The 23390-nt window shown below is 37.7% G+C and overlaps 2 protein-coding genes across 2 annotated transcripts; both read left to right on the top strand.

Moving 5' to 3' along the window:
- Positions 1-501: 501 nt before the first annotated feature.
- On the top strand, positions 502-3491 carry LOC113668117 (uncharacterized). Its single transcript, XM_027183998.2, has one exon. The coding sequence runs from the start codon at positions 1324-1326 to the stop codon at positions 2530-2532; it is 1209 nt and encodes a 402-aa protein (XP_027039799.2). The 5' UTR covers positions 502-1323; the 3' UTR covers positions 2533-3491.
- A 3031-nt stretch (positions 3492-6522) lies between these two features.
- LOC113668096 (tyrosine-protein kinase Fer) lies at positions 6523-23101 on the top strand. Its single transcript, XM_089197038.1, has 15 exons — positions 6523-6722; positions 7247-7666; positions 10256-10722; positions 11879-12016; positions 12459-12581; positions 13440-13494; positions 14066-14133; positions 14609-14687; positions 15141-15239; positions 15876-16076; positions 17857-18048; positions 19162-19546; positions 20286-20513; positions 20684-20847; positions 21321-23101. Exons 2-15 carry the CDS (start codon positions 7436-7438, stop codon positions 21483-21485), a joined length of 2595 nt encoding a protein of 864 aa, XP_089053164.1. The 5' UTR covers positions 6523-6722; positions 7247-7435; the 3' UTR covers positions 21486-23101.
- The last annotated feature ends 289 nt before the right edge of the window (positions 23102-23390 follow it).

Genomic DNA, 23390 nt, shown 5'->3' with positions numbered 1-23390 from the left:
CCCCTTCCCCGCACCGTTCATTCTAAATCAAATATGTCCGGTGGAACAAATGATCGCGGGCTTGTAACGCTAACGCGCTCCAACAAGACGCCTGCGCTGCAAGCTAGAAAAAAATGGATAAGATCGATAAGTAAAGGATGTTGACGGAAGGCAGACTTATCGTCGGATTTTGGGTAAAGGATGTGAATAACAATCGATGTATCTCGTCGGCTTTGACGTTAATCATGTACCAAAAGTTATTATTTACATTCCTGTGCAGTGTATGTATGTTAAGTAGAAATGAGTTACTCCTAAATAAGCATCGCTTAAAATCGTGGTTTCCTTTTGTTTACCTTAGGGCCGGCAGAATACATGTGTTATAAATAAGCCCTTTTTAATGATTAATCAATGTCTTAGCCCGCCCATGTTAGGCATGTTCATCTTCAACTGCTATATGCTAACTGATCCAGCAGCCGGTTGACCTCTGCAGGTCAGAACCTGTCTCGTCACGTACAGTAAGCATGATCATAATCCCAGGAATAGGCAACTCACTTACGCTAGAGGTCTACGAGAAAATGATTTTTGCTAGTTTATTACTTTAAGAGTGGCAGTTTTACACGAGTGGACAGTTCAGAAAGTCTAACGATCTCGAATCGAAGAAGTTGTAAGAAGCAGCTGAAGAAACTAACATTAATAGCTTATTTGAGGAGATGGGAGAGAGAGAACATATCAATTTGGAGGGTAGTGGTTTGAATCAGAAACTAAGATTCTAGCTAGAGATAAATAGGTTACGTAATGTTTCCACGGTCATGGATCGGACTTCAGATCTATTTGCATTGGTATTGGTTTGATTTTCATCAGCTTTCTGCTCTCGAGTGGTTTGTTTATAACTTTATAAGTTGAGAAAAAAATATTACATCTTTAATTTTTTTTTTTTTTTTTTTGCATTTTAAAACAAAATATTGACATAGCATTTCTTAAATGCTGTGTCAATATTTGGGAGACACCTGATGACCTTTTAAAATTTGTTTTTGTTGCTGACTGGTACTATGTGGGCTTGCAACGATTCGTTCGTTCGTCCTTAAAAGCTTAAAGGGAGCGGAAACCGTCGAAAAAGTACTGACACGAATTTTTCTCAATTGAGATCATTTCCGCTGAAAAATTAAAAATAGCATGAACTTATGAAAAGGCTTCAAAAGAAGTCGTGCTCTCACTGTGAGCAACAGTAAGATCGAATAGATCGGTGGTAGACTTTTTGGGTGATCTTTACCGTCTTGTCCTTTGAGAGATTGCTATCGACCACGGACTTTGTTTGTTTTCCTTCAAAACTCATTCGTTAAAAAGATGAGTATCAGCGGCGAGAGTGAAATAACAACGCCATCCATTTCTTTAACATCGCCGCTGGAAACCAACGTAAGGATGATATTTTTTCCGATGGTAGAAAAGGCAGGCTTCCTGAGATCCGCAAACTTCGCCAAAACAGCAGATGCGACTCGCGTGAAATCAAAAACCCGGCAAATTGATCTGGGTAATTTTTTCACGGATCAGTTCGTGTCAAATAAGGCGAATCCAGATTACAATGATCACAACGAGTACGTCACCACAACAAGAAACAGTCAAGAACGACAAAATAGGGCGCATGCAGCCGAACACGATTCAAAGGTTTCTGGGATCATGTTTGGGAAAAAAACAAATATAAAAAAAGGAAACAAGACCGTGTCTTCGGGAGGAACGACCCAAAATGGACCGCAGTCCTTTTCAGGTGTGAAAACCGCACGCGACACAAGATCAAGCGGTATTAAGCAGCAATCTGATAAATCAAATGGGGCAGTTTACCATTTAACTTCATCCAAGTTGGCATTGAGGGAGACGTTGCTAACGCCTTCAGTCAACGGCAAAGAAGGGAGTAAGAAAAAAACTATTAAACCATCAGAGGTGAAACTCGAGCCTTATTTGTTACCTCGTGTCGATCATTCTCCACGAGCACCTTTGCGCATATCAGTAATACCCAGCCGTGAGGGGCACGCAAGACGAATTTCACCGCGCTTCTCATTTGAAAAAGTAAATGAAGAGTCTTCTACTAGGGCTATAAGAACAGGCATGGATCATAGTCCGAGAAAACCTAAATATCTTGGTACAAAGGTTTCAAGTGGAGCTAAGGACAGATCAAAAAGTCCTGGGAAATTTTCACCCCCGAATGTATCAACCGCGCGTAAGAAAATCGACAAACCAGGAGGACATTGTTTGGAGGATGGGATGGACGATATGGTGCTACCAAAAGTAACAATCAACGAGGTTTTGCAATCTTGGAACATAAATCCGCAGAAAACAAGATCTGTCGGTCATCTGGTCGGAAAAGATCCAATGGAATTTCTATTAAAGGACCGATCACTTTCGGATCCAAAGAATCCACCGATTTCTTACGAAGAACTCCGAGGATGTCGATATTTGCGGACTGATAAGGACGATCAAGCCCTTCATGGCAAGCTATGTTCTTGTAATTCGTGTGAACACGGGGAAGGGCTAAAAAAATCGCCATATTTGAACTCATAGAAGGTATCATAGTGCATCGGTTATATATCTACTCAACTATGACAGGATCATGAACACCAGCACAATTTATTAATGCATTATAAAAGTTCTGACCGTCAATGATATCCGTTGAAGTGGCTCCTATGTTCAGTATGTAAGAGCAATATCGATCATATAGCTGAGGCCGTTGCGAAGTCCCTTATAAATATTTACCGAATACACGTTAGGCATATATTGCATCAAACACTCGAATATAATTAACTTACACTTAAACAAAATAACGAGATCAAATGTCTGAAGTCAATTTCACTTCCCTAAAGCCTTCAATTTTGCTGAATCATTAAATAGCATAACGGCGATGGTCATGTTATGTTATCATATTGGACTGTCGAATATAGATACTTGCTAAGACGAGTCGCAAAATATGTATGAACTGCGAGTCTGATATAATCGCTAATTGCCAGTTTACCCTTACGTACGATCTGTTATGGAAACATGACCGACAATTTTAGCAATGTTTTCATAAATGTCATAGAAAGTAAATATTTAAGTGAGGAGGAAATTAAAAACATTCCATAAATTGTGATTATTTTTACAGTGAACAGATTTTCCTTATTGTCAGCAGGTCAAAAAGTCTCGCATGATCTGTCATTCCTTAAAATTAATTAGCTAATTGCTGCGGTGATGTATATAAATTTTCCGCCAATAACAAACACGTATTTTAAATCCTAGGGTTACAGTGTAAGTAGTGTTTGAAAATTTATTTTTAATTAGTATATATTGTAATCTTATAAAATACAGTATGTGAAACACTCAAGGATAGTTTATGACACAAGTCTGCGTGAGTGAAGTAAGTATTCAGTAGGCGTCAGGAGGAGCCCATTACTGGGGTCCTGGTGTCAGTAGATCAAGTTTGAAAAATCGTCATAACAGGCTGGTATTATATCACATCGAAATCAATTAAAAGCGGATCGACTGTGCTTCATCCTTTTATAATCCCAAGGGGTTTTAAAAACTTACAGTGCTTCTAACCGGGAGGCTTATAACGCTAGTTAGGAGGGCTGACTAAAAACTTATCAACAGCCGAAATGCTCATAAAATTGACTGGTTCTTTTAGAACAGTCACCCAGCTCTAACGAGAATAACAGCATGAATTTTTCTGGTCGCAAAATCCCTTAAAGTTAAAATAAAGAGGAAATAATGGGGCCATTATTTTCTCTTGTTAAATAGTAGGGAGGAGGGGATCCAAAAGAAATCTCTCAGATGGCTCCACAACCACCGCTGTTCGGAAATGAATCAAAGTGACTCCATGAGGCTTCGGAAATCGAGCCTACACTCTCAGGATGAGGGGAAATTAAGGAGCCAGTCAAATATAATCAAAGAGAACAAGAAGGAAGTGGGAAAGAGGAAGCTTTTTGGGGCGACGATGATGAGTTTGTATTTTTGTAATTAATGTGTGCGAGGCGGCGTGGCATGTGAAACATGGTGCGAGACGTGCGAGGCATGTTGCGCAGTCCTGGCCATAGACAGTTTTGTCTATACCATTTCCTGTGATATAGTTGATCCAGACAAGCCAAAAGAAACTGATGTGGCCAAGAGAGGATTGGGACGATTATTTTTCTTTCTAGCTTTCTCATGGCAGCTACGTTGTAATGCAAAGGAGACGGCAGAACAGAATTAAAAATTTCAAGAAAGACAGCATTGACTTATCTATTTCTTTAAGGCAAATCGAAGCGTGAGAGGCATAAAAAGACAAACTTTTAAAACAATTAACTTTAATTCAATGAAGCCAACTGTACTGAACAATCGTATCACTACGCGACAACACGTCCTTAATATTACCATTAAAAAAAACTTGAGGGATTTCTTTGTAACTAAAAGAACATTGCTATTTTACAAGAGAATATAACCTGCATTTTATCAGGAGCTCATAACTTCAATCATGGGCTCCTGATTTTATCATATTTACTTAATCATCGCGTGGGTGCCAGCGATTTTTATTATGCTCTACAAATTTCTCTGATCACAAATGTACTGATAGCTTTCTAAAATGAACCACTAAATTATGGAAAAAAGGCTCTATTATGAACATTTATGCATCAACAATACCGCACAATGCGGCAAAATCCTGTAAGCCCGAAGAAGAACAAGCGGCAACGATACTCGATTCCCTCAACAAAAATTGTAAAGGGTAGATTCCACAAAAACCAGCCAAGAACGCTTCGAGTGATTGTGGGAGAGAAAATTCATCTCAGAAGGAGAGAGAAAGTCAAAATTTGTTCGTTCGATCCAGGCTCTTGCGTTTCCAAAATATATTGGCGGCCGAAATCGAACGTTCCTTTACGTGACGTTTGTTATGCAAGCATTTTCTAGCAGCAAAACAATACTAAACTATATAAAATATTTCTCATATATTTAACTCTGAAAAATTTCCGTAAAAGAAATGTGTTTTGCAATGGCTCGCATGACTCGCATGCCTTCAGAGTGGCGGAATCGGATCCTTGTGTTATGTGCAAAGGTTTCTGGGATAGTCGGTGTTGTTAGAAGGAACTCTAAAGTGAAAGGTTGTTTTTACGCCCGAATCAAAACGATTTTGGCGGAAGTTCGACGATTTTCCGTAACGTAAACGCAGGGTTATACTCGACTTCCAATGGCCACTCCTTTGTTTCTCGAAATATCTGGCAGAACCACTTTCATTTATATTGTGACCTTTGTGCTTGATTACGTTAGTCCATTCTCTAATTGGTTTAATACATTTTTTTTTCAAAGTTTATCATCTTTGCGCTGATATAAACTTTGCCAGGTTTTATTATAAGCGACGCACGTAGTCTGAGCGATTTTCCGAAAGACGTCCTTGAAGGTCCTCAAGTAACCTTAAATAAAACATTTTTGTACAATTGGCTGTTACTGACCATTGTGAATGACTGATAAACAGGGTGATCAACACTTTTATTGCAATAACTTTGGCATAATCTTAACATTTCACTTCTTTGCACCGTTCTTAAAATTTGACCAATACCTCTCATACGGGTGATTGTGACGTACCAATTTGATTTACAGGACTAAAATCTCATCAGATACCAATTATTACGTAGAGTATCCAGCAATCTGAGGTGCAATTTTGGCAAGCGATTGCACCGTATTCTTTTGCGAAAAATTATAGTCGCCATCTTTGTTTTTACGGTGGCGAGAGGCTCGGGAGGGAAATATCTTGAAACTGAAGGGGTGAGTGACCGTCAAAATGAAGGAGAGGGGAGGGGTTTGCCCCTTCCTAACTCTAACTCTAAATAGAAAATGGCTGGTTGGACAAACAATCGCAAGCTTGTACCGTTAATGTGTCCTAATATAGACGCCCACATTGCATTTTCGTTTTTAGGAATAAGAGGGGCTTACCTTTTTTATTTAAGTTAAGGCGAACATGTTCTCCTCTTGTGCATCATGTGAACGCCCCTAATTTTGAATTTAAACTTCACGCGCCAAAATGTAAAAAAACTACTTAAACCTATGTACCCATTAAGATCAACGGGGAGGAAGCAGGTCTAAAAGAAAACACTGATTAAAAGAGGAGGGCGCCCAATACCTTGTTAAACTCACATCTTAGGAAAAATTGCTCAAATCAAAGTTCCCTTTATGGACTAGATATCAGTATTTAAAAACAATCACCACGATTAAAAGCTTAAGCCTGGGCATTTATGTCATCCAAATAACATTACCTGTTACGTGCAATGTCGTAGCCAAGCAAAATTACATATTCACATTGTTCTAGAAAATGAAAGTCAGGATACAGACTCACGCCTATGTATCCGGGGCGGGTAATTCTTTGGATAACTGTAAAAAGAGCTGACGTATTTCGGGCGGACGAGTTGACCTAAGCCGGTCTGAAAAAATGCCCTACAGCCCCACACTCGCACTTCTCTGTCGGATTTTCCGAGAACATGAATTCTAATCGTTTCGGAAAGTGACGTCATATTACTTTTCCGCAAAAAAAGTGTTTTGAAAATTCTATACCTTGCTATTCGAGGAAACGTTTTAAGTGACCTTCTTGGTGCTGGTAGCTTTGAACAAAAAGGGAAATTTCCCTCTAAAGCACTTAAAACTCACGAGCATTGAACACGCCTCGTTCGTAGCTATATCAAACTATTGAGTGCCACGCAATACATATTCTAGCTATTGTTGGCAATTTAAGTTCAGCGAACACGGACGACTTAGATGTAAGTATAAGCAAACGGGAACAGATTGTTGTGAAAAATCTAGCGGAAATCGTAAATAGATTCAGACAAAGAATCGATCCAGCCACTAGAAGGAAAACCACCAGACTATCTTTCACGTTTTAACTCTCCCACAATCTCATATGGGAAGATTTTCAAGTACCATGCCAGCCCATCTATAAAACCAAACAGTGGAAGAAGAACCCGTGGGAAGCACCCTTTTAAGTTTGTAGTCCCTGTAGCTACACAGGTGTTCTTATTAATTTTAATTTCTCTCTCCTCACAAACAATCAATGAATGGAGCTCCCTCCCCGAAGATGTAATAAGTACAACGTCCGTCGGATAGTTTTGAATCTAATTTAGTGAATACTATGAGTAATTTACTGTTCTAATTTTTATTTAGATTTTAAACTATTGCATGATTTTGAAGCTTTCAGATTTTTTACATTACTATTATCATAATTTTATTATGGTCATTACTATTTATTTGTTTTAAAGAGTTGGTGTGATATCTTACGATTTTACAGACGATTGTAGATGTATGGAAATCGAAGCAAAGGCGCGGCTGCTGAACATCCCGTGACTCTTTGCAGTCTTAGCTAAGGCGGAAGCCTCCTCTTTAAAAACTGCAGTCGAAATTATACAACAGGATGCGCTGATTGTTTTCATCCAAAATACCACAGATCTTTCGGGCGTTTCGGGCCATAATTTAAGGCATGACTGTTGAGGGGCAGCATCTTCGATTTTCGGTAGATTTGCCGTTCAAAGGTGGCCACGAAGCCATTGTGAATCACATCGAGAGCGAACTAAAACATCTGGAGCACGTCAAAGAATACCTAAATAGGAGAGCTAAAGTGGAACTAGAGTACGCTTTAGCTTTGACTAGAATCAACACCACTGCTTCGAAAGTAATCACCGACAGTGATAAAGAGAGTCCGGTCCGAAAGGTGGGTCTCTTTAATTTAGTTTCGTTTGTGTCTTTGGTTTTGTTAGACATTCGACGTATGCTTCTAAATAATATGATCGCATTTGTTCTTTCTCACCGTGATATGAATCGGAAGCTCAATTATTATCAAAGAAACGATGTGAAATCTTGCTAGTTTCGATGGTGCAAGCTATCGATATACTTGGACAATTCTTTCAGAACACGAGCTCGTTTAAAGTTGTCTTCAGACTTTCTATCCGGCATAAAATCTTACATTTCTCTGTTCAAAGTCTCATATTATGTTTTTGCTTTCAACATAAACATCACCTTTCCTTTGTAAATATGTGTTCACCCAATTTGCTTTTGATCCAGGTCAAATGTTGGTAAGTGAACAACTGATTTATTCTATGTAGATACACATGAAGTAGGTTGAACTCTGTCGTTGATTGGAAGCTAAATGGCTTTTTGACCGTTCCGGAATGTATGGTCGAAATGAAAATACTTCAAAATATTTACTCTGAGTATATTTTACATAAAAATAATCATGAATTTATCAGAATGCTATTTCAGGCCGGTCGGTACTTTGAATGCAATATTTATTCCTACAAAAGGGCAGCAATATCTCTTTTAAACACAGTTAATTATAAACAGAGGGAGTTATGGCTAGAAAATGAAGAAAATTCAGAAAATGGAATATTTATGAAAGCAAATGTGAAAGGCTGTATATTAAATTTAACATCGTTCATGGTTAGTTGCTCAATCTTTACAGAGATGGATTAGTTTGTCAATTTGAATTTGTTGAATGTTATGAAAATTCAATGAATTAAAAAAATGAATCTTCAACTGTTTCCTTTTTGTGAAAATAGGTTTTTTATTTCTAAGAAACTGTCATTCTCATGCATATATTCTCTTAATATATGTACATGTATATTTTCATTAATGATGTCACTTAAAACCCAGCTGCCATTCATAGCAGGTTGCTTCTTTATACCACCTGTTGCTACACATTTTGGTTTCAAATGTATATGATGTCATTTGGGTGATGAAACCATTGAGATTAAATGCTTCTCCAGTTTTCTGTTTTAGTTGCGAATGGTTTCACCATAGAACACTTGGAAGGAGCTAAGTTTCATTATGTTCAGTTTGATCACAACATACATATGCCTTTAAAGGAGAGGATATCTTGAAAAATTTATTTTCTCAGTTAAGTAATTGCATTGTGATGGTGATGAATAAAAAGGCATTGAAGATGGAAAGAATGTATCAGGAAGAATGTAGGGAAATTATATTTATAAAGATGGCAATCTCAAGTACAATCCACAAGCCTCTCTCGACATTGTTATATTCATCATTATGTAACATTTTCAGACAAAGCAAGAGACACATTTGCTCTTGTTTTACACTGTGCCTTGCACAGTAAGTGTGTGTAGTTTTTGGTTTTAATTGCATCAGCTATAAACTATGAGTAATACATGCAAAATCTTAATAAAAACAAAAATTTAATTTGACATGGAATGCTTATCTGACAATGCCAATATTGTCAACCACTAACTAGTGTGGAAATGGTATAGCTATCTTACCCATCAAACTTGTTGGGAGCTAAGTTGGTATGTGACAAAACCTTCATAAAATGCAGAATGATTGACAGCCTGAAGGGAGTCACTTATATTATCTTCAAAATGAAAGAACTACATTCAAACCTGTATTAAATGGCAATGTTTTAGTGGTCACCCTTTTTTTCAAAGTCCCCCAATTTTTCCTCCTTAATAACAGTCATTTGAAGGGCAATCACTGAAATGAATCCAAGAACAATCTCTCGAGTAAAATGTAATCCATGTTTTTCTCTCAAAGTCAATGTTAGTAGTATTTGTGACCAGGTGGGTGGGTTTAAGAACAGACTTTTTCCCCTTCTCCAGTATTTCTTCCTGCTTCCAAGTCAATTTGCTAGTTACCATTTATACTCTTGGTGGACAGACATTAAAAGTGTATTGCCCAAGAACACAGCACAATGAAGCAAATAAATTATCCTTGCGGCTTACCTGCAATTTATGTATTTGCAAAAAGGGAGGATTCGACATGTACCTGCAAGGATCATTTTTGTTTGAGTTTCAGAATCTTAGGTCAAATTAAATTAATTTCATATTAAAATGTTTATGATATTCCTTTACAGAAAAGATGAACCCTCTAAAATTAGTTCCACTTCAAACATGACGTTTTATAGCTCAGTTGTTAGTGGTGCCCAGCTTGTATCTGGAAGGGTCCAAATCATGATGAAGCCTGATTTTTTTCAGGCTTCCTTTCTGTAATTGCTTTAATTGTAGTCCGTGATGGATCAATTCTCTTGTTTTTCATCCGCAGGTCAAGTGAAATTTATTTCGTCTATACTTTACACTAACACAATGACTTTTTGTGGTCTTTAATCTGAACCTCTTCCAAGTAGATACTCTGAGTCCAACACACTACCATGTTAGTTCACTGCTTCCCCCCTTACTGGAATATTTTGTACATTGTGCATGTATGTAAGATGTGTTTTGTTCTTGCTTATCAACAATATAATATTCAAAGTATAAAATATTTTGCTCAATTTAACTCAACATTTGTTTCCTATCAGGCCTGGTGCACATTTATATCAGAGAGTGAAAAAAAGGCAAATTTGATAACAGAATTTAACAACGTCTTGAGTTCTACGACTTTAAAAAGATTGGAGCAACTCATTGAGGACAAGAAAAATTTGCTGAAAAAGTACAGAAATGAAAGATTTAGAATTGAGAGTGCTTTCAAACAAGAATCAGATGAAATTGATAGACTGAGGAAAACATACCAAGAAAATGCAAAAGAATCTGAATCCTGCAAGAGGAAATATGAGGAAGTTCTTGCAAAAGATAAGTTCAGCAGCAAAGATTGGGAAAGATCTAAGGATAGATATGTGAAAACAACTCTTAAACTACATCAGAACCATAATGACTATGTACTGGCTTTGAAATCGGGAAACTGTCACCAAGGGTTCTTCAATGACATTCTTATACCAACAATGTTAAATTCCCTTCAATATTTGCAAGAGGAATACGTCGCTGAATGGTAAGCAAGATAAGTCTGTATTTATTTATTTCCTTTTGGTCACTAACTGTGTGCAAATTTATTTAATGTAAGAGTCTGCCTGATTCAAAAGTTGTACTCTAAGGTAACCCAGCCATTTTATTTGTTCAGTCCTTTTAGTTGATCTGAAATAAAAGGGTCAGATTTCATGTTAATTGAAGACTGATCACGACTGAGTTGCCTCAGAATCTGACAGGTTCTGAAGTAACTTTTTTTGAGAGGGTGCCACTGTTTCTTCATGTTAATCATATTTCTAATTGGAAACCATCACCAACACAGTGTACACAAGAACAAAAAAATATGTTCATGATTGTAAGATAAAAAAAGATATTAGATCATGGATGTGATCCCCACAGTACTGTGGCAGCCAACTGCAGCAAGGGATATTGTTTTAAGTATTTTTTATTTTATTTTTATTTTCTCATTGAGATCACAGGGAGTTTAAATAGCATTTCCCATGGAGGAGGTTTCTGTTTTCCCTCTAGCAAAGTCTTTTACATGTTAGAGTTTAAGTCTTTAGCTGCCAGAGCCTATCCTATTTGTAACTTGGATAATCTTTTCTATTCCTGGAGGATGTTAGTTCATCCAGAACCCTCTCTATTAACCCTGGTTCATCAAGTGGAGTCAAAGTGAAATACATGTAAATATCGCTGAAAAATACTTCTCAAGTTGCAGTTTATTTTGTTTATAAAACTTTGCTTCTTTCTCTTGTTTGTGTGATTATGTACCTTGAGAGGCTACACGAATCTCTTAAAAAAGCAATATTTCATGGATTGGTTGTCTAACTTTGACTTCAGACTAGAAAAACTGTTAAACTTTATATCTTCTGACATGATTGTGGTACACAGGTTTCCAAAATTTTCAAGATAATGGCAACTAAATTGGTGGCAGTTTGGAGTGCTCTGTTCATAGCAAGGGCACACGTATAAGATGTGTTAGACACTTTACTCAACCCCAATAACAAGAGAGCTTAGAAAACCTTTTCTCCTGTTTTCTAGTGCAAGCTAATGTGCAGTGCACGGTACTTTTTTTTATCACTGTTACATCTGTTCAGGAAATCCCAAAATTGCCATATTCCAACTCAGTTCTGGATTTCCCATATTCAACAATTATTTGATTTAACTGTTGTCAATTGCAGGAAAGATCTTCTCCAAGACATGGTTAATCTCACAAACTGCTGTCGTGAAGAGTTTTTGTCATCAAGCAGAGTAATACAAACAAGTGTTAATGAAGTGAGGAAGCAGCAGGAATACTCTACGTTTATAACCAAGTTCAGGTATCAAATTTGTGACTCTCAAAGATTTGTCTAATGCAAGTTCTTGGTTTACAAGCACAATATTATTATATGTGTACTTGCTGGGTTACATCACAGATAAAACAAATACAATTATAAAGTTTTAGTGATGCCACATTGTTTGTTTTATCCTTGACAATAAAGCTCAACCCAAGGAGTGAACTGGGTACAATTATAAGTTACCAAGCAACTGGTCATGTTATAATTCACATTACTATGGGATGCTTAATTATGCTTGATTAATTTTGACATCTTCTTCAGTAAGATATAGGTATAGTAAGACTAAAAGAAGAGTCAAAATTTTTAAAGACAATTGCCATTTGCTATTTCCCATAAACAATGTGCTTTTAAAATCCTAAGTAAGGCTGTACAATAGAAGGGTGACTTTTTTTATAAAAGATTTTTTGGTCCCATTTTTCCTCAGACAAGACCCTTCACCAGTGATACCATTCCTATTTGATCCAAATGTTTTAGAACTAACATCAACAGGGGTTACTGCAGATGAACTGGTTGTCAATGATTTGACTTACGAGAAGCTACAACACAAGTGAGTTAAGAATTGAACATTTCTATCAAGCATATTTGAGATTACAAAACCAAAAAAGCTTCTGAAATTAGTTGTGACTGAATTCACAGCTTCCATAAACTATCAACTCAACTTAATGACTGACACAGCATATCTCTCTAATGATTTTCCCTTGGTAGAGAATGGAAAGCTCATCTCATGCTGTATTGCAGCAAATAGAGCAATATGTACATGTACTGTCTCCTGGCTAGTTAGCATTAAGCAAAGCAATTTTTTGATTTGTGTGTTGTCTATCATGTACCTGTAAGTTATTAATGGACAAATATCCTTGTTTGTCTGACAAATCTATTTATGGCCACCTCGACAATTTCCTGTTTTTTTCAGCACCCATTCAAATACTGTATTTGTCTGGTATCTGACCATATGCACTGTACTTGTTAGAGGACTAAAGGTGTACTTAAATGACAGATACTTGTAAGACATGTAAGACATGGTAGAATCTCGCTATTTCTTAAGAAAACTTACAAAATGCACTGACAGTGCAGTTGTATTTATGAAAAAGATATTTTTAAGTGTATGATAGGATGCATGGGTGCTGGGCTTTACAATATTGCATATTTCCTCAAAAAAGCACTTAATATTTAAAAGCAATACCATAAAGTTTCTGAAAAACCATGTTTTTACCTTTCATTACCTATACTCTTTGAGTCTTTTTGAAAGTTGAAGGTCATTCCTTTTACAAAACAATTTTTGTCACAAATGTTTTACAGCTATGTCTAGAGTTGTTTTGATATGCTCATCAATTTGACAATGTGTAGACAGGAAGCCATTTTAAGAATTGCATGAGTGAATATTCATAACCTAATTTTTCATCATTAGGAGAGCATTGCTTAGCAAAGATCTTGAAAATGTGGATCAGCAACTGGAATCTAAGGTAACTTAAAAACATGGTCCTCAGTGCACTGCATACAATAAATTGCAAAATGTAAGTTAAATTCCATAGTAATTTGAACAAAGGAAAGGACTTTCCAAAAATGTTCTAGTTATCACTGGATTATTTCTTAACCCTTTTACCTTCCATGGCTGAACAAGACAGAATTTCTCCTCACAACATCAATGCAATATCAACCAGATAAGTGATGAGAAAAAAGAAAAGTATCAGTTTGGGGATAATTAGTTGATCCAATACTAAATTCTCTGAACCAACCTTTTAAAAATCATACTGTGGACAGTTTGATCTGGGAGTTATAAGGCTAACTGAAAATCAATCTTTCACTCCCAGCTGACCAAAAAATATTTTCTTCTTAAAGCACTGTAATTACATTTTAAAGAAAAAAGCGACAAGTAGAAAGAAACATATCAACTAAGGAATGGTGTTTGGTTAAACAATAAATTCTCTGAGCAAAATTTTGTGATGAAGGATGGAAAGTGCAGAGTGTTGATATTTACATGTATACATTTGGAGTGTAAGGGATGATGGAATAATTTTTACCGTATAATTTCAGAAATCAGAATTGGAAAGGGAATCCAATGAACTTCAGACTGATAAGAGTGGAGGCAGAGATAACCTAAGGTACAGTGCTGAAATGTTTGTAATTATTTTCTAACCTTCTACTTCAAATGGTGTTTGATATGCTTGCATTTTTTTTTGTCTACAGCTGTGATCAATGCTTAGGTACTTCCCTGAGCTTTCAGAGAGAATTTTAAAAATACAAACGTGGTAATTAAATGACAAGTTGTTTGTTGGACTCTATAAAAATATAAACTTGGTAATCAAATGACAAGTTGTTTGTTGGACTCTCTAAAAATATCACGATCTGTAAGTGTTTAATGGATCATCTGCCTAATTTCCCAAATAATTCATCCTCTAGCTACTGACAAATCATAATATGTGACTATGCTGGTGGAATTTACCCTGTGATTTATGATTTAAAGCAATCTTGGCTTTGGGACATGAAATTTAAGATCCTTACTTGTTGTGTTGTAAATTACTGGACTTAAAAATCGCCAACCATGCCATAGGAAAATATGTATTGATTCCATTCCAGCATCATGCAGAAAGAACAGACAGTGTCTGTTTTAAACTGGAACGTAGAAGACATCAAATGCAGTCAGGCTAAACTTCAGGTATATAGTTTTTTCTTAATCATTTACTTCAGATTGTAGGTAAGAGGAGGAAAGATGAGTTATTTTCTAATCTTTTTTTTTTTTTTAATTGTGGGAACGTCTAAATTTATTTTTATTCTTTTACAAGTATGGTTTGTGCAGATTTTTTTAAATGGCTTAGTCTCTTAAGATTATTCTGTAGAACTTCCCTTTTTGCTCACCTCTATTTAGGGGCAACGTCATTCCAATGACTATTAACTTTGGTCTTGACTGTAATTGCATGACTGTGTCTGTTGCCTTTTTGGCGAGACACCTCCTTTCAGGGAAATAGTGATTTCATCGTAACTGCCACTCTAAAAGATCAAATCTTGCCAAGGAGGAAGGTTGATAATTTTTGTTTGGGCAAAATAATGATTAATGATGGATGAAAAAGGAATGCTTGTTTTTTTAAACTTTTTCATTTTATGATTTCAGAAAACGTGTACCCAGATTGCAGCTGCACTTGACAAACTTGGTAAATCACAGCCTCCAAAGTTCGCAGATCTATCTCCCCCCGGGTCATCACCAACTGGGGTTAGTTGTTCGCCTTAAAAAAACTTGAAATGATCTTGATCAATACAGCTTGGATGCATTAATGCATGGCTTTTTTCCAAGTAGACCTTTCCCTTTTTTTTTTTGTGGTCCTGTTATTAGGCACCATGTCACTGTACTGAAGGGAAAGATTCCAATTAAGAATCGGTCATATTTCTGCATAAGGCATGTGTGCATCCTTTATTTCTTTCAAGGCCAAGCATCAAATCACACGATTTCACGAGATCTTTAACAGCTTGCGTTATATTGGTGTAATAATAAACTTCAATGGAAGAAACATGCCAAAAAACCGAAAAGCTCGTTACGAGGGAAGTGCATCTTTGTGTCTTCAAACCTGGCCTTAGAGGCCATAAGTTTTCGATAGAATGATAATGAACGATGAAGTGGAAGACAATTCTCTGGGAGAAATAACGATTACTACAGAGATCATGATTTTTTTTTGAAACAGCTATTGGTTGCCGTGTTGTGAAATATACCTTATTATTTCACTTCTAAACATAGGGTCCACGACCAAAGGTTTTGAAAACCCTCCCTTCATACTGGTGAATACATGTACTTTGTTATCAGAATTTGCGTTTGAAGTTCGTGATCTTTTTTCTTCGGTGTGATTCTCTTCAGGAATTTGGTCAGTCAACGCCTGAGATAAGAAAAAGTGGCAGGAAAATACCGACTCTATTCAAGAAAAGAAAACTGGAAAGGGAAGCGTCACCTGCCAAAACAAGTAACAAGCCAGTACGATACGGAACGGCCCCACCAGGGGTGAATGGCGGGTCATATGAGGACGACTCGGATAACAGCGCTCAAGGAGAGTACATCGAGGTAAAGCCAGATAGAGATTGCTGAAAGTAGAAGGCACATTGATAGAGTGTCTTATTAGTAAAGGTGGACAGTTCAAGGAGAATACATGGAGGTAAAGCCAGATAGAGATTGCTGAAAGTAGAAGGCACATCGATAGAGTGTCTTATTAGTAAAGGTGGACAGTTCAAGGAGAATACATGGAGGTAAAGCCAGATAGAGATTGCTGAAAGTAGAAGGCACATCGATAGAGTGAAGGGGTAAGTTTCTAAAGAAACTGTGGTGCTGCGTCGGTGGGAGAGTATAGAAGGTAATTTAGTGTTAACAACTGGGTTGAAAACGTAAATTAGCCACCGTAAAGAGTAAAAAAGCTGACGTTTCGAGCGTTAGCCCTTCGTCAGAGCGATTAGATAGACATCGATAGATTAGATAGACATCGATAGAGTGTCTTATTAGTAAAGGTGGACAGTTCAAGGAGAATACATGGAGGTAAAGCCCGATAGAGATTGCTGAAAGTAGAAGGTACATCGATAGAGTGTCTTATTAGTAAAGGTGGACAGTTCAAGGAGAATACATGGAGGTAAAGCCCGATAGAGATTGCTGAAAGTAGAAGGCACATCGATAGAGTGTCTTATTAGTAAAGGTGGACAGCTCAAGGAGCTAATGAGATTTCAATGTGATTACACAGGGCGTGAAATTAACTTTTTTTTTCTGATAGCCACTTGGCTCCTAAATTCTTCAAAGTGGTAGCCAATTCAAAAAAAGTTGGTCGCCATTTTCAAAGCCAAACAAAATCTTTCTTTACGCTGTCAGCGTTCTAGATAGACCCTCCAAAATTAAGTTAGGGAAAAGATCTTTAACGTGCTACAAAGTGGACACTAGGATGGATGATATACAACGTTCAGGCTCATCTAAATCCAAGATGGCGTCTAGTTATCGATCGAGATGCATGTGCTACGTTTTGGAAACAAACTTAACGAGGAAGTTTGCCGCGGATTTATTTTTACAAATCTTTTTAATTCACTATATCTCTTGGTAAGGTTATGATGAAACGTTTTAGTCGCCAATTTGGCGATTAACTTTCAGGATTTGGTCGCCAAAGTGAAAAATTTAGTCGCATTGGCGCCTGTATTAGGCGCAATTTCACGCCCTGTTACATGTAAACGCCCCCAAGCGCGGGAAAACGCGGATAATTAAGTCGTGACTGGTTTTTAGTTTTGAATTCGATTGGTAAGGTTGATGGCGAGAGCTTTCGTTCTCTGAGCCAATCACAGGGAAGGCGTAAGCATTTAGCTAATGCATTTCTAGAAGAAGCACTTCACTCGGTTGAGAATTACCCTAAGGTGTGTTGTGTTCGCTCTTGTGCATTTAGAAGCCGAAGGAATGGCGCCGTTGTCAGTACCTCTTGTTGTAGGAGCGTAGAATTTTTTTTTGTTTGGTTTGGTTGTTCATGTGTCTATTTTCTTTTTTTTTTTGCAAATCGATGTAAATTCTTCGTTTGTTCATTCTACCAAAAAAATAACTGCCCGTTACTTTTTTTGCGTGGCTCTCAATTCTTGAAGTGCCCTCTCTTGGGTGGCGACGAGGCACTGGCTGGTATCATATAACGATCTGAAATCCAAGTAAGGGGAGGGGGGAGAGGTGTGGGAAATATTTCAAGTAATCAATTATAGCTTCATGTTACGGAAACCGGGATATCCTCTGCCTCCATAGGTTACTGGGCTGAACTTTCATTTTTATACTCCTCATTTTCCTTCTTGGAGCTTTGAAGTTCCACGTCACTTTGTTACTTAATTGTCTTTAGCCAGATGATGATATGCCTCTGGAAGAAGAAATGTGGTTTCATGGAACGATTGACCGCAAAGATGTTCCCAACCTACTGAAAAATGAAGGAGATTATCTCGTCAGAGAGAGTTCTACAAAGCCCGGTCAGTTTGTGCTGTCCACGCGGAGTGAAGGTCAAATCAGACATTTTATCATCCAGTTATCAGACGATGTAAGTGGCACCTACCTAATTTAATCTGTCTACTTTCTTCTCTGAGATGGTGTGTTTCAAGCGCTCTTTCTCTTGTTCTTGTTCGATTCACGTAAATATTTGTTGCCTGAGTCTACGTTCGGCTACGAGATATGCAATCAGCACAGTGGACTTAGGGTTCAGTGATGATTGTGGTTCAGTGGTATGGTCGAGGAATCCTCAAGCATTAGCTACAACTGGATGTAGGCTTTAGCTCTGAAAATTCGCTCCTCACATCAACGTTCTGTTTTTTCGTACAAATATGCTGAGTATGCAAATTGGCAAGAAGTTGAAGCACTTTAGATTTGTAAAAGGTAAAAGGTACACCTGCTTGAACTGATTATCACCCAAAACTGCATTCTAAAAATTATTGTGATAATTTTTCATGTGGTCTGCTTCAATGCGCGAAGAATGCTTAGTGCTTAGTGTGAAGCACGAGATTTTATTCTTTTTGGACAATTTTGCTTATGTGCACACGAAACTTACTCGCATTTGCGCACGGAGCAGAGAAGTTAAATTTGACTCGCAGTTGCAAACAGAGCAGGGAAATTAAATTTGACTGTAGCTCCAACGCGACTTGATCCTGTTGCGTCTCGCGAAATCCGCAACTAAGGTCGGCAAGCGAACTCTTCCAAACAGCACGGTGGAAAAGCGAACCTTTCCGTACGAGGCACGAAGCGCCAAAAGTGAACAACTAGTACTGAAAACCTACAGAGATTACCCTAAGGGGTTTTTTTTATATTGGGGGAAGGATTTCAAGAGACGCACATCATGATCACATTTAACACTGTGTGTAAATGCACATATTTGAATTCTTGCTCTCTGAAGCCTTTTCGCGCTCTAACCCTTGAACCTTTAAGAGTGACTAACATCTGATTTCTCCTTACAGCATCATCCCTAAATGAAACATTAAGGTCATGAGAATAAAGGAGATGATCACCAACTAAAGAAGCTCTTGATTGTTGAACAAATTCTCTTTGCCAGAACCCTAGGAAATACTTAGAGAGTAGTAAGGAGAATATGCATACTGATGTTAGGGAGTAAAGGGTGAAGGAGGCTACAAGCGTAACATGTCGTTTACTTTTTTTCCCCTAGAATTTGGTCAGATTTGAAGATCAAGGCTTTCCTAGTATAAGACAACTACTAGATTACCATGTGCAAAACAGAGTCCATGTCACAAAGAAATCCAGAGCAGTGTTAGTACATGCCGTGGGCAAACCTGTTAAAGACAAATGGGAAATGAATCGAGATGACATAGTTCTACAGGAAAAGAAACTCGGCTCGGGTCACTTTGGTGATGTGATGAAGGGTTGTTTTAAACCAGCAAATGTACCCGTGGCCGTGAAATCGTGTAGAGAATGTGTGTCGGCGACAGTGAAGCAGAAGTTTCTGGCAGAAGCAGAGATTTTGAAACAGTACGATCATCCAAACATTGTGAGGTTGATCGGGGTGTGTGCCGACAAGGAACCAGTCTTAATCGGTGAGTGTTGTCAGTATTTTCACATAAATGTTGTAGGAGCTGTCGTCGAGCTTGAAAATTTTTTACGGGTCATGCGGGTTGTCCAAAATCCCGAATTCACTACCTCGAGTCAAATGAAAAAAACTGCGCGTGCGGATCAAGTGTCAACTCGTTCTCGTATTGAACTTCCCTGCAGCTCTGCTCTATATAAACTCAAGATTGAAAAATTTGAAAAAATTACTTTTCCTTCCTTGTCAGTGTTACGTGGCTTGGACCACAGGCGGCCCAAGCTGTAGCTGTGAGATGATCATCTTGCGAAATAAGACTCATGGCGAAATTATAAGAGTTTGTGTGGGATTATTTACGACCGCTCTTAGGAATGAAAGAAACTCTAGCCCTAGCCCCCGTTAGCCCTTCGTTAATCGCTCTGACGAAGGGCTAACGCTCGAAACGTCAGCTTTTAAACTCTTTACGGTGGCCAATTTACATTTTTAACTCAGTTGATAATACTAAATTACCCTGTTTTACTCTCCCACCGACCCAGCACCACAGTTTCCTCAGAAACTTACCCCCTCTATTAATTTTGTGTATAAATTGCGAAATGCTCAAAGGAGAATTTTGCCTTTACCAACTGAAAGTTGATCTGAAATTATAAAGGTTTCACTTGTCCTTTGCGCAGCGGGACAGTTAATTTAAGATGATAGATATGACAATTTATTTACAAAATAGTAATCCGAACCTTAATATACTTTCTTCTTAGTTATGGAGTTCATGGCCGGTGGCGACTTCCTTTCTTATTTACGTAAAAGCGGCTCAAAGCTGAACACAAAGAAGCTGCTAAAATTTAGTGTTGATGCTGCAGCTGGAATGGAGTACTTGGAGAGTAAAAATTGTATTCACAGAGATTTGGCTGCGAGAAACTGCTTGATCGGCACAAAGGACTTACTCAAAATATCCGATTTTGGAATGTCACGTGAAGTTGAAGAAGGTAAGATTTTGAAGTGCGTGTGTCTTATTCCCCATATCCGTCAGTCAGACTCGTCTCTACTAATATCTTGTTAACCAGCTGATGAAATTTCAATCCAAATTCTGGATAAGATTTATTTAAGACGACGTTTTACAAGTGAAAAATTAATCTTCCTCGCGTTTGCTCAATAGTGTATGAAGCCTCGAATATGAAAGAGATTCCCGTGAAGTGGACAGCCCCGGAGGCTTTGAACTACTTCCAGTACACAACATTGAGTGATATCTGGAGCTTTGGTATCTTACTGTGGGAGACGTTCTCATACGGAAATGTGCCTTATCCTGGAATGAATAACAGGGTGAGAAAACTAACACTTGCCAACTTTTTTTGTTATAAACGCACACTATTTATTTCTCGTAGCTTACAGTTTTCCTCGAGCTTGCTCTCGGCAAACTTTTTGCCTCTCGGAACAGGTAATATCTGCGGATAAATACCCATGCATCCTTTCGCGCCAAATGGAGGCTATATTTTACGTGTTTTCCAACAGGATTAACTTTGTCCAAGATTGTATCCCTAGTGATTCTCCATCCCCTCTAAGCTTGGCATCTGGCTTTCATTAGCACTGCTGAACGAGATGAACTCGCGGCCTTTACGCGAAGTCAGAGCGTTTTGATCAGGCCCACTTTGCCCGTTAGCGTTAGGTGCACGAAGGGTCATATACATGTCACACAGATCGCAGTTATTCCGCGGGCCTCGCGCGAAAGCTAGTATATTCTCTCGTGGGCTAGTCACTTCGCACAGTACAATTAACCGTGTTTTCCCCTTGCACAGGAAGCCCGTGACAAGATCGAGAATGGTTATCGAATGCCTGCCCCACAAGACACGCCATCGGCAGTGTATCAAATTATGAAGGATTGTTGGAATTTAAGTGCCGACGGTAGGCCACGTTTTACCGAAATTCTAAGACGTCTGAAGCAGATTCAGGATTATATCTGATTGCATTTCTAGTTTTGTATCCCTAACGTTGTGTCATGTTTTAGTCTGTTCAAGCTAACGTACGTTTAAGTTTATAGCCACCGTAATGTAAATAAAAAAATACCAGCTTTCCTTTAATTTTTGCCTTAATTAATTGATATGAACACGCTCAATTATTTTATTTTAGAGCGAATGCGTTAAGCGTTACTTTCAGCTGCGAAATTTTGGAGGCCAGAATCTCCCTCACTTTGAACATTTTCTGCAGTAAAATTTCATCGAAAGTAATTGATTGGAAGTGTTAGGTAGACAGGTCATCTTAAAGAGAATTGTCGTATCGCCAAACTCTGTTTGCAGGTGTGAGTTTTATTTCCAAACAACGTTACTTATCCAAACATAAACTAATATATTTACTCCAAAGAAAACCAGGCTTATGATAACGTTGGAGAAGATAGAAATAGGCAAACTAACTTTTATTCAACCGACAAACAACAATTTTAGGTTTTACCAGGGTGGTCAAGAATTGGATTTGATCTTTGGACCTTAATATCAGAACCACTTTGAAAATAGGAAAGTGATTTTCATTTGAGTGTAGACAGGAATTCAGGATTGCTTTGGGATTGAATTACTCCCGAATTACAAATTTAGGCTATTAGAAGAGAGGAAATCACAAACTGAAAGAGCTCTTGACTGTCACACAAATTCTCTTCGTCAGCGCCTCAGGAAATATAGAGAACAGTATAGAGAATATACATACTGATATTAGAGTGTGAAGGGTTAAATCAATCATAAGTTTGCTTGTTTCTTCTTTGAGTTATTACTGGGCCTGTGATTTTTCTCTTCTGACCGTTGGTTATTTTTTGGTGTTGGTGTTTTGGGACTGTTGAAACACCGTGCTCCAAAGATGGGAGATACTTCTCAGAAATTTTGAAAATTGATTGGTTCAAAGAGTGAACGGGTTAGATGGGACCCTAATTTTAAGATTGTGTTTTATGTAAGTTCCAATGCAATTAGTTATTGATCAAGTCTTGCTATTAAATGGCAAGACATAAGAATTACAATGTATATCTAGAAATAATAGATAAATATTTACTATGAAAAATATGAACTTTATAAGTTGAAGAACGATTTTGAATTTTGGCGTCGGTTAAAGAGCGTTAATGAAATGATAATCAAATGTCAGAGTTGTATAGATATTGAATTAGTGAAAAAAAAACAAAACAAAACAAAACAAAAAAAACAGTACCTAGCTTAAGTTGCCAGTGTCGATATACATGTAACAATTGTAAATCGGCCTGGAGAGGATTATATTTTCGTATTTTTAGTTAGTTTGAATAAGCAAAACACTAAATTAATTACCCCTCAGAACGCAGGGAAAGTAAAAATTCGAGCTGTTTCATCTCTCACTTTTTGTGTTTGCCAATTTAGATACCCAGATACATCTCCAGACCTCTTAAAAGTCAAATAACCGAAGTTGTTTGTGAACGAGAAGAAAGTGAAATTGATCTCTTTAAGTCTTCGATCCCAATGAACAGTTTACGACTGTTCCCTGTTCCTTCAGCTTCTTTGAGTTTAACTTGCTTTATGTAGATAAGTGCATTTAAGTATGATGTAAATAAACGACTAACTTTACAACTCTACAGGTTTACTCGTGATAAGTTTATTTGGTTACACTATATCAACCTCGATGGTAGCGTAGAAGCCGTATTGATTGTGCGCTGGACTCTGACCTGCCCAGGTCGTTGTGATATGATCTTGGGTAAAATACTTTATTCGAAGAGTGCATTTCCACGTGGAGCCTCAAACGGGTATCCCGGACTGTTGGGGTCAGCGGATTAGCAATGCTTTATATTCATTTCTCGCCATAGAAACTTTTTTCGAGGATTATTAAACAATACACACTCTGGCAAATAATTGTCACACGTGTTC

Source organism: Pocillopora damicornis, chromosome 2 (genome assembly GCF_964200805.1).
Source record: "Pocillopora damicornis chromosome 2, jaPocDami1.2, whole genome shotgun sequence".
Lineage (NCBI taxonomy): Eukaryota > Metazoa > Cnidaria > Anthozoa > Scleractinia > Pocilloporidae > Pocillopora > Pocillopora damicornis.
This window is presented reverse-complemented; position numbering and strand designations above follow the sequence as displayed.